Source organism: Nestor notabilis, unplaced genomic scaffold (assembly GCF_000696875.1).
Source record: "Nestor notabilis isolate BGI_N333 unplaced genomic scaffold, ASM69687v1 scaffold9393, whole genome shotgun sequence".
NCBI classification, from domain to species: Eukaryota; Metazoa; Chordata; class Aves; order Psittaciformes; family Psittacidae; genus Nestor; species Nestor notabilis.
This window is the reverse complement of record NW_009920574.1, coordinates 5,167-20,095: the sequence shown is the minus strand read 5'-3', so window position 1 is coordinate 20,095 and position 14,929 is coordinate 5,167. Positions and strand designations below refer to the sequence as shown.

Sequence of the window (14,929 nt, the reverse complement as noted above, 5' to 3'; positions counted from 1 at the left end):
TCCAGCTGGACATTGAGCCGTTTACCACAACACTATTGTATTCTTGTAATTAGCCCAGGCAAGATGCATTTCTTCTGTTAAGCACCTTGTCTGATGTAAGAGTAATATCAAGGTTTCTTTTCTGTCTTCACCTGATGGGAGAGAGGACAGTGCAATCCTTGTGGGATAGCAACAGGGAAGCAATCCTTTTGAGACATTTAGGTGCTTCCTTTCAGATAAGGAGTAGGTTGCATTTGCAGGTTTGGTGTATGGGCTTGGTGGATTTTTTAAATAATTTTCTTTTTAACCAAGCAAACTCTTGCACCACAAAACTACAGCTACTTCATTTAGAGCAACCAAGGTTAGAATTTTTTTCACTTAAAATAATAGTGTGATAGAGTTTTTTACCTTAGGAGTGATGAAAACTATTCACTGCTGCTGTTCTTCCTGTTACAGACACTAATGTTCTTAATTAGAGACTGGAGTTATCCTTATGAACATGCATATGGCTTGGAAGGAGGAAGAAAGTTCCTAGAGAAAAGATTGCAGGTAAGTTCTCTCCAGCAGTCCTAGTGTGGTCTTTAAGTGTCAGTTTATCATCAAGATAATGGTGCATGATGAGCTAACTCTTTGTGCATAATAAAATGCATTTGTGATGTTCCCACTCGTGTGCGGGGTTCTGGGGTTTAGAATTTGACATTTTTAGGTTCAGGAATGAAAGCTAAAACGTGCTTTTGTGCTCTTACTGCTTTTAAGATGATATTTAATCTTAATTGCAGTGCTGCAAGACTTCGAGCAGTTCAGCAGTTCTTGCTACCTTTTTTGTTTGTTTTTATTTCAGGTAAAGCAAAACCAACATGAAGAGCTACAGAATGTAAGGAAGCATATTCACTCCTGTTTCAGTAATCTTGGCTGTTTCCTGTTGCCCCACCCTGGTCTTAAGGTTGCAACAAATCCAAATTTTGATGGGAGGTTGAATGGTAGGAAGCTTTCCATTGTGTGTTTCTTGATTGAGATCACTGAGTTTGGTGGGTTTTGTTGTTTTTTAAATGGTGGAAGTTAAACACTGAAATGATTGACTATTGAAATGCTTGATTGGAAAAATGTAGGGCTAAAAGGTGAAACTGTGGAATCTAGAAATGTGTATTGTGTGTGCTTTTCAGTGGTTTAAAGGTAGAAGAGTTAAGCATGTGCAAGGAGTAGATATCTTTGTCTAGCTGTTGCTTGTTATCTGGTAACTTGAGACATACTTAAAGGTCATTAAATAAGGATTCTAAAGATAAATAAGGATTCCAGAGGGTAGAATTCAGAAAATTAAAGACTTTCCTAAAATTGAAAGGCTTTTCTTCAAGAACTTGCTAAAGCAAAGGTCAGAACTAGAATGACTTAAAAGCTGTAAGCTTCTGCTGCTGCGGAATGAGAGGCAGCCAGGATTCTTCCAACTGCTCATTGTCCCCCAGCAGAGGGAACATATCAGAATGGCAAAGGCTAATGAAGTGGGTTTGTCATAGTGGGATGTCAACCACAGCTATGCTGGGAGCACAGACCTGTGGGATTATTGTGTAATTGGGGAAATGCACTTTAAATATTACAAGGCCTATGGAACCTTGTTGTCTCAGTCTGAGGTTAAGATAAGGACCAGGTAGAACTTACTAAAGCTACACTATGTATTGAAGCTTTTAAATATCTTAAAAATGCAGTCTAGTGTTGTGATACTGGATTTTGAAGGAATAAGGGTTATCGGTGTTCCTTTAGGAAATTTAACATTGAAAAGGAAACTAACCATTTTCCTTTCCCCCCAAAACTGAATTTTACTAGATATAGACGAGGAATTTAAGAACGAACTGCGGAATTTGATACCATTACTGCTTGCCCCTGAAAACTTGGTAGAAAAAGAGATTAGTGGATCCAAGGTGACCTGTAGAGATCTTGTAGAATACTTCAAGGTAAGCAAACTCATACTAATTACTTCTGATAATGGCTTAAAAGAAAGTATTCTAATTTTAGGGCATGTTGTTCCCAGAGAAGATAAGATATCTAGGCTGACACTCACCGATCAGCGTACATTTTCGTTTCATTACTCTGACTTTTCAGAACTGGCACAAAACTTCCTAACAGTATAGCTTTTAGCAAGCTGCTGTGGGCGAAATTGTGTTTGGGTTGGTGGGTTTTGTTGTTTGTTTCCTTTATGTATGTTGGGTTTGGTCTTTTTTTTTTATGAGGGCCTCTACAGATAGAAAATCGGCTTTTAAACTGCTTGGTATGCAGGAAAAATTTCAGCTACTTCCCACTGGATTTTTAACATGTAAGAAAGATGCTTTCCAAACACTTGCATGGGCAGCACCACTGTATGCTCTGAAAGACTTGTGTATGATACTTGCAGCTGTTAGACTCTTGAGCTGTTTTGGTCTCATAGTGGCACCAGCAGAAATGTGATAACATAATCCCTACATCACCATGAACTGGTGTGTAACCTTTTTCTGAATTGGAATGACTTAGACAGTTGGCTTGGTAGGACAAAGTGGCACATATTCCTAAAGATGTTAATTTTGCATTACTACTTTTGAGCATGCATGTTAATGGTAGAACAGAGTTGGGCTGAAACTAAGAAAGAATGTATACTAAGTAGGAATCAGAGACCAAACTCTTTAATACTTGTAAAATGAAGTGTTAAAGTGAAGTATCTTCCCTCCTTGTAAACGAAAGTCATTATATGGGATGCGGAAGTCATAGCTGTTCTGACAAGCAAAAAATCAACACTCTAGAGCTCATACATTCTGTCTCTGTACTTACCTGGTTACATGCTGCTTTTTGTTTCACTTTCTTCTGTAGTAAGACCTGATCCTGTGTAGTGTAGGGAGTGTGCATTCAACAGCAGTTTAGAAAGGACTGCACCCTAAAAACTGAGTGTCAAAGCTTCTCTATTGAAAATCTGTCTGGGAGCAGTCATGCAGGCTGCTGTGGGAACACCGTAGTTACGTAACTAAAGAGGACTGCTCCCTTTGGGCTGTGCATCTAAAGCTGAGATCGTGAGTTGGGAACTGGAGGGGTTTTACATGGAGGAAAGCAAGGGAGGGTGTCAAGGGAACAGAGTCCTGTATAACTCTATATACATTTTTGTAGGTTGTCCTACAACCTAGAGCATTGGGTATATAGGGACCCTGATAACCTTGTTCTCTCCTCCTTTACAGAGAAAAATCCTCAGGGCAAAGACTTGTAGATGGGCCAGGGTAGAGAGCAGTAGTAGCATGAAGAATAACTGCTCAGCCTCTGAGGGGCTGGGAGTGGCCCTGTTGGTCTAACTTGTGCAGCCTGCTGTGCCCCCTCAACTAGTCTGTCCCAAAGAGCTGTGCCACAGGCCATTTTGCAGGCTGGAGAAGAAGATATGAAGAACATGTTCTCTTCCAGCCTTCTGAAACCTGGGTGAAAGAAAGGACACCTAAGGATTGGTGGATTGGGGCACAGAGGGGAGTAGTCTGCTTGCTTGGTTTCCAGAAGTATTTTGGCAGCTCAGCTGTGTTTGCATTAGTGCTTTGATCTGCTTTTTTTTCATCCCACACTTCAAGGGAGCAAGGCACATGGGGAAATTTAAGTACTGGTTCTCCCAGCACTGGGGTGTGTTTGGACAGACCTCTTGCCAGAAAGGCTGTGTGAGACAGTCATCTTCACTCTTGTTTTGAATGAAAATTCCCTGCCTAGCAAAGACCCTTTTATATATTTGAGGGAGCAGAAACCTGCTGTAAAGCCTGTCACTTCTTGAGATAGTGTCTTCTTAAGGTGCTCTGCTACCCTGCTAGGCCCCAGCTTCAAATGCAAGGAAAGTAAAGGGATTAAAACACTAGGGATAACTATAAGAATGCCAGACTTGAATGAAGAAATCTGTTTAATTGAATATTCATCATTATTGCAAAGAAATCATCTATGAGCTCTGTCTTTATATCATTCCTCCTTCCTCCTCCTTCTCAAACTTAAATGTTTAAGAAAAAGAAACCTTTTTTTTTCTTTCTCCCATTTAGGCTTATATTAAAATCTATCAAGGAGAGGAGCTACCTCATCCGAAATCTATGCTGCAGGTATTTTATTTTCCTTTCAAATAATCTGATGTGTACTTTGTAAGTTCTTTTGCAACTGAAGATCATGACTGCTGCAGGTCTGGAGCTTCTGCACACAGAGCTCTAGTTCTTGAAGGAGCTGCTGTGTACTTTGAAAGCCATCTAAACTTTTTAGCCTGGGTATGCATTTGGGTCTTCCCTCAGTTCCATCTATCAGATGGAGTGGGGGTATATCTGATTGGTTGGGGGGTTTTTTAGCTGCTTCAATTTCTGTGTTTCCTGTAACTTGCTATTTTGTCAGTATCTTTCAGACTGTATTCAAAGAGTAGTTAGTATCAGATTCAGCAGATAAAATGGAGAAGGCTTATAGTAATGCAGCTATTGCCACTGTCTTGTAGTGCTGGGCTACTCTGTGTGGGTTTGTTAGATTGGGTAACTGCATTGAGGTTACTTTTCAGGGTTGATCAAAGAGGATGTAATCAGCTTTAAAGTGATCTGAACACAACTAATTGTATAAAGCTGTGTGTTGAACCCATGAGTTATTTGGGATGAAGAGCTTTCACCAAAGTGTGGGCTTTAGGGTCATTTTGTGTTTGTAAGACTTGAGGGGTTTTTAAGCTTCCTGTGTCACTTCGTTAAGATGTGACTGTTCTGGGTGTTTTCTCATCCTTCAGAGAGTCAAATCATTAGACTTTTGGGGAAGTTCAGGAAACTCATCATGATGAACCAAAGGCTACTATCATTGCCTCTACTTAGCATGCCATAGATGTGGCTGAGAGACAAAAAAGATTACATCCTGCAGTATTAGTTACAGTAACTGTCCCTGAAATGACACAGGTTGAAAATAGTCTTAAATTCTTGCAAATTATGACACCAAACCTGTGCATATACAGGGCAAAAATAATACCAGCTTGCAGGTAGTGATGTATCATGATTAACATTTAATAGTTTAGTGATCCTTATTTGCTTATTAACAGTAGAGCATTCAGAAGAGATTGCTGCTGCTGAAAAGTCTGTACAAGCACATGGGAGTGGGTCTGCAGTTGTACTAGATAGCTGAAGAAAACATTCTCCTAGTCAGTAATTTGTTTTAATTTATATCACTAACCTTCACTTGTTTTTGTGGTGCATTTTTCTGGCCATCTGAAGCTTTGGAGGCTGTGGGGGAATGTTGGGCAGTGTACTGCATGTGTGCAACTACCTGGTAATGGTGTGATGATACATGGTGCTCAATGTTTTCTAGGCAACAGCTGAGGCAAACAATCTTGCTGCTGTGGCAGGAGCAAAAGACTTGTACAGTAAAGGCATGGAGCAGGTATGGTGACATGTTTTCTAACTGCCTGCATGCAAATACAGGCCTTCAGTTTTAATGTCGTACATGGTGTTGGTTGTGAGCATGATAACGGAGAAAAGTAGCTTAGGGCCAGTACTTGTGTGTTTTCTGCACTCTCTGCTCTGAGATTAGATGTCTGATGCAGCAAAACCAGGATTCTTTGAGACAGAAATTGCTGGGAGGTATGGGAATGGGCATGTTTGTAAGATACCACCTGTTAGTTCCTCCTGCTGTTCTTGACATCTTAAAATCCTGTGACTTGAAATGGGCAAACAGCTGAGGAGACATTTGATGGGCCAGGGTCGTGCAAGGGTAAAGTTCTAGTATTTTAGTCTCATGCTTCTGAGCTGTGGTCAGTCATTAGCTGTAAAATGCAAGGATTAAAATTATTCTCAAGTTTAAAAAAAACCCTTGAAATACAAGAATTATCGTGTCTGAAAAAGCTGCTTATGTATTTCCTACTTGCTGTTTCTCTTGAAGACAGTGACTTATACCACTCCAAGCTGAATGTCTGGATGGACTTCATGCTTCAGGGTAGTGTTATGCAAGGTTTTATAATAGGAACTTCTGAAAACAATTACATGTCTCGTAAAGCTTAACTGTGCTTATTGTGAAACTCTACAACCAGAAAAGACCAGTAGGTGTGATAACATGCTACAAACATACCTCCCCCTTGTTTAGGCTATTTCTGGTCTTAATTGTTGAAGTAAGCTTTCCATTTTAGAAATTAGAGTAAGATCTAATGCTAGCAGCGTACTAACCAGTATCACTTGTTAGCAGGCTGTTTTGAGAATGCTCTGCTGGTGTAGAGGGATTCCATCATTTGCTTTCATTTAGGACATCTCTTGAAATAGTAGATGGGCTGTTTATAATAACTGCTAAGTTCTGCCTTCCTACCTTGGATCTTCAGTGGCTGTTGAGATACTGTAATTTTAATGCTTTATGCTTAGGGCAAGGAATAAACAGGAACAGATGTTCTCTTAAACAGACTTTGTTTCCATAGTAATATTCCCCAGTACTGTGTATTTTTGTATCACTATAGAGATACACACAAATGTCTTGAATAATTTATTTATCCAGATGTCTCAGATGATGTTCTTAATGTGACACAGCTCTGAAATTTCTGTTTTTAGGAGCAGAAGTGGGAACTCTTTGTATTTAAGACTAAATTATGTAAAGATAGTTCTTACTGTAGCTTCTGAATTCTCATGAACCAAAGCCCTCCTTTGCTGAGGGGGCATATAACCAAAGTATTGTTCCCCCTAATGACCAGTGAAATGTAATGAACAACAGGGCAGATGCAGAGAGTATAAGAAAACAGTGGCAATTATATGTGTGGTCGTCTTGATGCATCAGCAGCTCCTTCTGTTTAACACTCTGGGCAATGTGGAATCACAGTTTTGAAGGATGAGACTAGTAGCCATTTTCCAGGGAATTTTGCCAGGTGTGAAGGACATAAATACAAAAAAAGCAGAAAGGTGCTTCTTAAACTTGAGCAAGGGGCAGAGTGGGGGTGCCAGGATCTCGGCAGCAAGGTTTACCTTGAAGAAGCTAGCCAGTCAAGCCATGCATCTTGTGAGGAAGAAAGGGGATACTGTTCCCTGAGAAAGTGATCTTTTTGCTGAAGGGGTAGCAGCAGGAGGAGGTTAAAGTTCCTGCTGTGCTCAAGACATGAGATGATGAGCACTGTGCTAAGACTACCTTGTGGCAGGAGAAAGAAGGCGGCTGTTTGACATCATATGAAAAGAATCTCCAGTTTTAGATGTAGTTTGACTGTGAGGGTCTGGAGGAGTTGGAGCTGATGGCATATGTATATCTCTGAGGCCTAGGTAATCTCTAATCATAGTGCTCAAGAGTTCAGAAATCAGTCTTACAGAGTAGAAGTCCTCGGAGTCGTTTTCAAACCCCTGCAGATTCAGGTGGTGGTGGGTATCCATTTGAGTCTGTGATCTAGTCTCTTTAGCAGAAATGTATACTCACAAGTTGATCAGAATCAAGCCTAGAGCACAATCTAGGGAACAATAGGCTAATAATGTCAGGAGCTGGTCCTTGTTAACTCATGTCACCTGGTAAGTTCCATGGACCCTGCCAGTAGCAGCAATAAACAGGAATAAACTTGCTGAATGGGCAAAATCTGCCCTGTTTGTCCAAGTTCTGCACTGACCCTCTTGCTGAGATGGGCGACCAGGAGTAAAAAGCTGAGGAAAGGATTTGTGGCCTTCAGAGTTCTCCTTAACCTTCCTCAAGCCAAGCTTTCTCTGCCTCCTGATGTTCCTTTATTTCATAACAGGAATGTACATGGGACTGGTGTCCTGTCCTTCTGGACTTGTCCAAAGGGAACAGTTGAAAAGTGTGAATTTAGACATGTGCTATAGCTCTGTATGTGATTAGACAGATAAGGCTCTTGCTGTGCCATGATGCAAAGTATCTTTAGCTGCATCGCTCTTGAGATGGACTCTAGAGTTCCAGAGCCAAGAAAGCTGCGGAGGTACCCAGATGCTGGATTGAGAGGGGGGCAGTGAGGAGCGGGTTTGCTTTCATAAGATACTCAGGTGTGATGACCTCCTCTGCAATTGCTTTGACAGGTTTGTGGGGGAGATAAGCCTTACATCGCCCCATCGGACCTTGAGCGGAAGCATCAGGATTGCAGGGAGTCAGCCATCAGGCAGTTCCGCTCAGTGAAGAAGATGGGAGGGGAGGAGTTCTGTCGGCGCTACCAGGAACAGCTTGAAGTGGAAATCGACGAGATCTATGCAAACTTTGTGAAGCACAACGATGGCAAAAACATCTTTTATGCTGCTCGTACCCCTGCCACTCTATTTGCAGTCATGTTTGCCATGTATATAACCTCAGGACTGACTGGGTTCCTTGGTATGAACTCTATAGCTACCCTGTGTAATCTCGTGCTGGGGATGGCTCTTATATCGTTTTGTACTTGGGCATACGTTAAGTACTCTGGGGAATTCAGAGAAGTTGGAACAGCCATTGATCAGATCGCTGAAGCTATATGGGAACAGGTTGGTATCTATTTTTAATGCAGTATCTTCCTTCTTGTTCAGACTTATCAAATAGTTTCTGTTCTATCCTGTGAGTGAAGAGCTGATCTACACCTAATGGAGAGTGCTAGTCCTGCCAAAGGGAAAATGAGCTTAGAAATATCACTGCTTTCTTCAGTAAGAGGTGCTGCAGGCAAAGAATGTTAAATAAGCTTAGGATATTATCAAAATAAATGTTGCCTAAAGGCCTAGGTGCTTGGATGGTAAAGAGCAGAGGGACTCTAAAAATCTTACTACCTTTTCAGAGCAAGGAATTCTGCTTTTAAAGGTACGTTTGAAGTGATAAACTTGCCTTATGGATGTGGTGGATAAAATCTCAGGTGGTGCAAGAAATGGGGATGGCGAAACATTACTGCCCTCTCCCCTCGCCTGATGTTGTGACACTGGAGGTCTAACAGACCTCAGAGAAAACTGGCTGATGACTTGCAGCAACAAGAGGATTTAGAGTGAGTTTCTTCCTTCAGGAGGGCTCATGTTGTCTGTGACAACTTCAGTTGGTGCAACTGCTTTTGCAAGAAATAAGCGACAGACAGACTGATTCCTGAAAGAAATGGTGACGTGTATAGAAGGAGGAGAAAGCCTTTTGTACAGGGATTTTGCTGCCCTAATTGAGTTGACACAGCTGTGCCAGTAAAGCCAATGTAGAGAGTTCCTGATCAACTCTTACAAGTAGTGTTTGGAGCATTCTGAGTCGCTATGTCCAGTGCCGGCAGGTGCTGTTGTTAGAAATAAAGATCTCGCTGAACTTACCTGGGATGACATTAAAAAGGGTCCTACAAGGCACAAGCAAATAACTAACTGGAGCCTTCTATACAGAGGCTTTCTTCTAGATCTGAAAAATGGCTCTATTCAAGGCTCACCATAGGGTACATTAAACCTGTCTGAGCAACCAGGTAAGGTTGTGAGTTAACTCAGCAGAAAAAGTGGGTTTCTAATAATAGAAGGGAAATGAGCATCAGCGTACTATATTTGTTGTTACTAGAGATTAAAACTGAGTCTCTCCTGTACCACCATAGCTTTTTGCTTTGGAGATTGAGGCTGAAGAATGCTGCAAGAAAACTGGAAGGTGTCAGTCCTAAGTGTAGTAATTACTGAGTGTAGCTGCTGCTGTAGGGTACCTAGAGCACACAGGGCTTGATTCGAAGTGTTCAAGAATCATGTAGATGAGGCCCTCAGTGACATGGTTTAGTGGTGGTCTTGGCAGTGCTGGGGTAATGCTTGGACCTGATGATCTTAAAGGTCTTTTCCAACCTAGTTGATTCTGTGATTCTATGACTGCTGCCTTCCCTGGAAAGGGGAAGAACTTGGCTTATGCTGGGAGAAGCTTGCCTTCTGTGGGCTAGCGGAAGGTGATCAAAAATGGTTGCTGGTGGTGGCATTGCAATTGAGTATCAGCAATGATATGAAAAGCACCTACAGGTCCTGTTTGAATCACTTTGTGATTATATACCCTGTTCTTGCTATTGATTTTTCTGAATCTCTGCCTTTCTTTTCCCTCCTTGCTTCAGAGGAATCCCAGGAAGGTGAGAAGTTACTGGCAATCACTTTCTTTTTCTGAACTTGACTTTTTTCTCCTGCCTTCTACGAGCCACTTTTCCTAACAGCTGAATTCATGTTTTAGGTGTTTTCCAAACTCTTTGAAGTCCTTAGACGCCGAACGATTCGCCGTGCTCTAACATCAGTGCCGCGACAGCGACTCTCATCCAACAATAACAAGAAGAAAAACTAGCCAGTATTTTTAACTTTCTTTCTGTATCTGAAGTGTTCACACTTACACATATAGGACAATAAGCTGGACCGTCTGGGCCGGTCTGCATAAATGCTGTAACCATACCAGACTGATGCTGCATATAGGGTATGGAATTGCACATCCATCTTCTAGGAACTGTAAAATGGTTTGAATTCAGTGAAATACTGCTGTATAGGAGGGATATCACTTGTGTCCATAGCATGTGACTGATTCAACCTCATTACTGTAGCAGCAAAACTCACTTCTCTTTCAGTTCATGCAGTTTGTGTCAGACTTCAGCATTCCAAGCTTTTTATTTTTATTTTCATTATTTCAACTCTCATCTCTTTGCATGTTTTTATATTTTCTTTTCCTTCGTTACCTCATTCTTTTGTTCTTTTGCACGTTTCTCATTCCACAGGTGTTGAAGCCCATGAGTGATAATTTGATGGAGGATCATATGAGACAGTCTGTAAAAAACTCTATCAAAGCAAGCCTGGGCGAGCAGGTGTCTCACCATGCCAGACTAAAGACAGACTGACACTTCATCTCCTCTTCAACTCTGCCCTCTCATCCTAGACATGCTTGCTGTACCTTGAGAACTCAGTAATTAAAGAAATGAATAAATAAAAATAAACCAAAGTTTACAATCAACTGTAGAAGTAGTTTAGTGTGATTGGCTTCACAGATTGCTGCCATCACCTGGGAGGAGTTAAGTTTGTCAGTGCTCTGCTTCTAAGACAAACTGGTGCCATGGAGACGGCTGGGGGTGGGAGGGAGGGTGTCTGTTTTATGTATAGTCCTGGTGAACCCTGCACATGTGTGTCTGGGGAGTGACGAGGGGGGAGGGATCTGTCCCCCTGTGTTTGAGCTGATGCAGACTGGCTTACAGTGGGAATCTGTCCTCTGCAGGAGGTAATTCAGGGAAGTGTAACGATCAGACCCACATAAGGGGTGCTCTCACCCAGCTCCACACCATCCCCTCGCCACCTCTAACAAGTTTCTGCGTATCAAGTCAGTGAAGCCATTAGAGCCACCACATTACAACACGTATGTTGCTTTATTGCCTTCTCTAGCAGTGTTACACAAATGCATGTTTTGGTTCCTCACACTGCCGACAGCAGAACTGACTTGTAAGGGAGGCAGTGGGTCAGAGCATACGGTGTCTTGCCTTGAACTCGCAGACCTGGTCCTGAGGGAGGTGCATATCAGAACTGAGCTGTCTTTTTCTGCAGTTTAGCCTTCGTGTATATAATATTGCCATTAATTCTACTGGGGGAGAAATTCCATCCAAAAATGTTGCCTACAGCTACCAAGCAATGAGTTAGGATTGTCTGTACAGTGTGTTTAGTTTTTATTTTTTAAGAAATCACAGATAGGGCATGTATATGAAATATAAATATATAAATACGATTTTGTATCAAAGTTTTGTAGTTTATGGCAAAACCTGGTTCTGTGGTAGCTAAAAGTGCAGTCCCTGTAAAGGAATGTTTGTGGCTCATGTAAATGTGTGAATGCATCAACAATTTGAAGTTTTTTGATATGTTTGTGATATTTACCTGCCTTGAGCACTGCAATCTCTCACCCCCTTGGGAAAAATCAGTGGGAATGTTTGTTGTGAAACTCTTGTCTTCTGTTGCATTTTAAAGTTATTTCCTGTAATTTATTTTCAGTACATGATTAAAATCAGTTGTGTATATATGAAATGAAATCCGTGCTTATTTTTAAAAGATGTTCAAGTATGTATTCTACTACATAAACTATGTCAAATACTTATCCTGACAATTATATGAACAAATTGTCTATTGTACTTCATAGCTTTCTATTGAAGCTGATGTTCTCCTCATGCTTGTCTCTGAAAGATGACATCTGTCTAGCTCATACCCCCTCCCTGCATAGGAAAACTTTCTGGTATTCTAAAGCACGCTTCTTGCCTTGTGGAGTTGCTTGTCAGCTTCTGCCCTCCAGCAACTGTATTGTTCTGAAATCTTGTTACTGGCTCTATTTTCACTCTTGACTAAATCAACTGTGTGGAGTGTAAAAGGCAGCTAAAGAATTAATTGCTGTAGTTTCAGCTGGAAATGACTGTGGGCAATAGCTGGGGTTTTTTTGCATTCCTAAATGGTAATAATTTCCATCAACATTTGAGCTTCATCAGTCTCCCCTCTCTTGAGTGAGGGAAATCATCTGTCTAGGACTAAAGCAATTGCACTGTGACTTTTGTACCATAAAGGACTGCTGGGGAGTGGAGGTTACCTGCCCTCTGGAGATGAGGGCTCAGCTCCAAGTGAATGATGCTGAAGATGAGGTAGGAATGTTGCATTTTATGATATCTTCTCTCAAACTGTACAGATTAAATACTGTTATTTAAACAATCTAATGCTTTGGTGATGAATGTCTTTATTAGTCATGTAAGTGGTTTTGGAGGGTCATGCTTGCCTTTGCTTCTTGCCTTCTCCAGGAAGGTAGGAGTCAGATTTGAGGCTGTGCTGTGCCCTGCAGTGATAGGGGGAGCAGAACTCTGTCCAGGATGTGGACAGTGAAGCAGGAAGGCTTTATCTAGACTGTCCTTGTAGTAGAGGACTGAAACTGGGTGTGTGTCTGGGGGTGGGGGGTGTCCTGAACACCATGCCTAAGAAGCTGCAGAATTTATGCAAGAAACCCTTAACTTTGTTGGGGGGGGATCAAAGGTAGGAAAAGCAAGGGGCCAAGGTACTTTTTTGGGAGGAACAGGGTGGGAAGTAGATATTAGATATTCTGTTGTCTCCATTAACTCCATTTCTCACACTTTTCCTGAGAGAGGGGACTCCATAGTGTGTGTGTAGAGATCAAAGTGCCAGCAATTGGAGCAGGACCTTGGTCACAGGCTGTATGTTTGGAGTGCCAGTAGACTGGAGTGAGTGGAAAGCAAGTGCTGGCAATAGCAGAGTGAGGTGGTGTACTGGTGTATGAATATTGGGCGAGATTTAGCCAACAAGTGGGACAAGGAGGCTGGGAGCCAGGTGCTGAAGCAGCCCTAAGTCTGGTTTGGGTGCACATCTAGTCCTGCATGAGGCAACTAGGGGTACAAGGAGATCCAGCATAACTTCGAGGGTCTGAGATTCAACAAGCTCATTTGTATGTGTGTGCCTCCCTCTATGGGAGGCAAGTAGGAACAAGAGTCTCCCAGGGCCAGTTCCAGGACAGAGTCGTGTCTGAAGGCCGCTTACTGAGGGCAGCTGCAGTGGGTGCATGCAAGGGTGGGCTGAACCAGCAACTGGAGTGGGGTTGCCTTAGCCTGTGTTGTGTGTGTGCCTACTGGGAATGCTGGCTCAGCCTTGCTGCTGGTTGCACATCAGGGCATGAAGCTGTAGCAGCCTCACCTCTAGTGGGCAACCCTTTACAATTACGAGTAAAATAAGCTTAGTATTTCTCAACTTCTGCTTGTGTACTGTTCAGAACATCAGAATTGCGCACCAAGTGGGTACAAGGGAAAACATGAACTTCACTAGTGGAATACACAGGGGCATAAAGGAGATAAATACTTGCTTTCCCTATCCAGGGTTATTCTGCTACTGCCTTGGGAAAGGAGGTCTGAGAGCTGCTCCAGTTCCATGCAGACTGGTGGTGTATTAAGGCCTTGGTTTCCCCCATCCTCCCTAAGCAAGCAAAAAACAACAGAAAAAGCATGGAGTAAAACACGATAACTTGTCCACATCAGCAGTACAGCTACCTAACTCCTGCCTCAGAATGATACAGCAAAGCCAGGTAGGAAAGCTACATGCGAAAGACTACAACTGGCAGTGTTCAGTTTTGGGCCCTCATTATGAGAGTGAGTAGCTGGATTATCCAGAGAAGGGCAACAGAGCTGGTGAAGGGGCTGTAGCATAAGTCTGATGAGGAACAGCTGAGGCAATGTCTGGAGAAGAGAAGGCTCAGGGGGGACCGTATCACTCTCTACAACTACCTGATAGGAGGATGGAGAGAAGTGGCTGGTCTCTTCTCCCAGATAACAAGTGATAGGACAAGAGGTAACAGCATCAAGATGCACCAGGGGAGGTTTAGACTGGATATTAGGAAAAAATTATTCACAGAGGGGGTAGTCAGGCACTGGAACAGGCTGCCCAGGGCAGTGGTGGAGTCACCAGCCCTGGAAGTGTTCAAAACCACGTGTAGATAAAGCCCTCAGTGACATGGTTTAGTGGTGGCCTTGGCAGTACTGGGATAATGGTTGGACTTGATCTTAAAGGTCTTTTCCAACCTAATTGATTGTGTGATTCTATACTGCTGCAGGGAGACAGATGAGGAAAGAGAGATGACTGGAAAGATGTGCCAGAAATGGGTGGAGAAGCTGACACTATAAAAGCTACTTGCTCTTTCTGTTACTTCAGGAAATGCTTTTTAGAATGTATTTATTTCTCCAGCTATCATCAAATGAAAGGCACTCACCCTCACAGTGCCTCCGCTCCTTGGGAGGGGAATAGCTGGAGCAATGAGTGATGTGATTTCTGGGTCGAGAAAGGCATAAACAGGAAAACACTGTCTTATCTTGTAACTCAGTTTTCTCAGAGCAGGCTTGGGCCAGGCCACAGATTTTTCCTGTAGATGGCTGACCCTTAAGAGTCAAGTTAAGGAAACTAAGTCAGTACATCAGGTAGCATGGCACAGCGATAATGAAAGGGTGGAGAACCTGTATTTTATGAACCTAGATGTACTGAGTGTCCAGTGTTTTTTCCACTGTGCAAGCCATCTCAAAACTCCCTGCCTGTTGCTATCTTGGGTTAAAGTAATGAAGCACAGG

The 14,929-nt window shown here is 42.4% G+C and overlaps 1 protein-coding gene across 1 annotated transcript; it reads left to right on the top strand.

Annotated features, from left to right (window-relative positions):
* Positions 1–392: 392 nt before the first annotated feature.
* On the top strand, positions 393–10,760 carry LOC104400177 (atlastin-2-like; the record flags this gene model as incomplete). The annotated part of the gene is made up of 7 exons (XM_010010728.1): positions 393–528; positions 821–959; positions 1,798–1,925; positions 3,996–4,052; positions 5,275–5,346; positions 7,950–8,381; positions 10,571–10,760. Coding segments are annotated over 7 exons (1,084 nt in total), but the record flags the coding sequence as incomplete, so codon positions are not given.
* Positions 10,761–14,929: the final 4,169 nt, after the last annotated feature.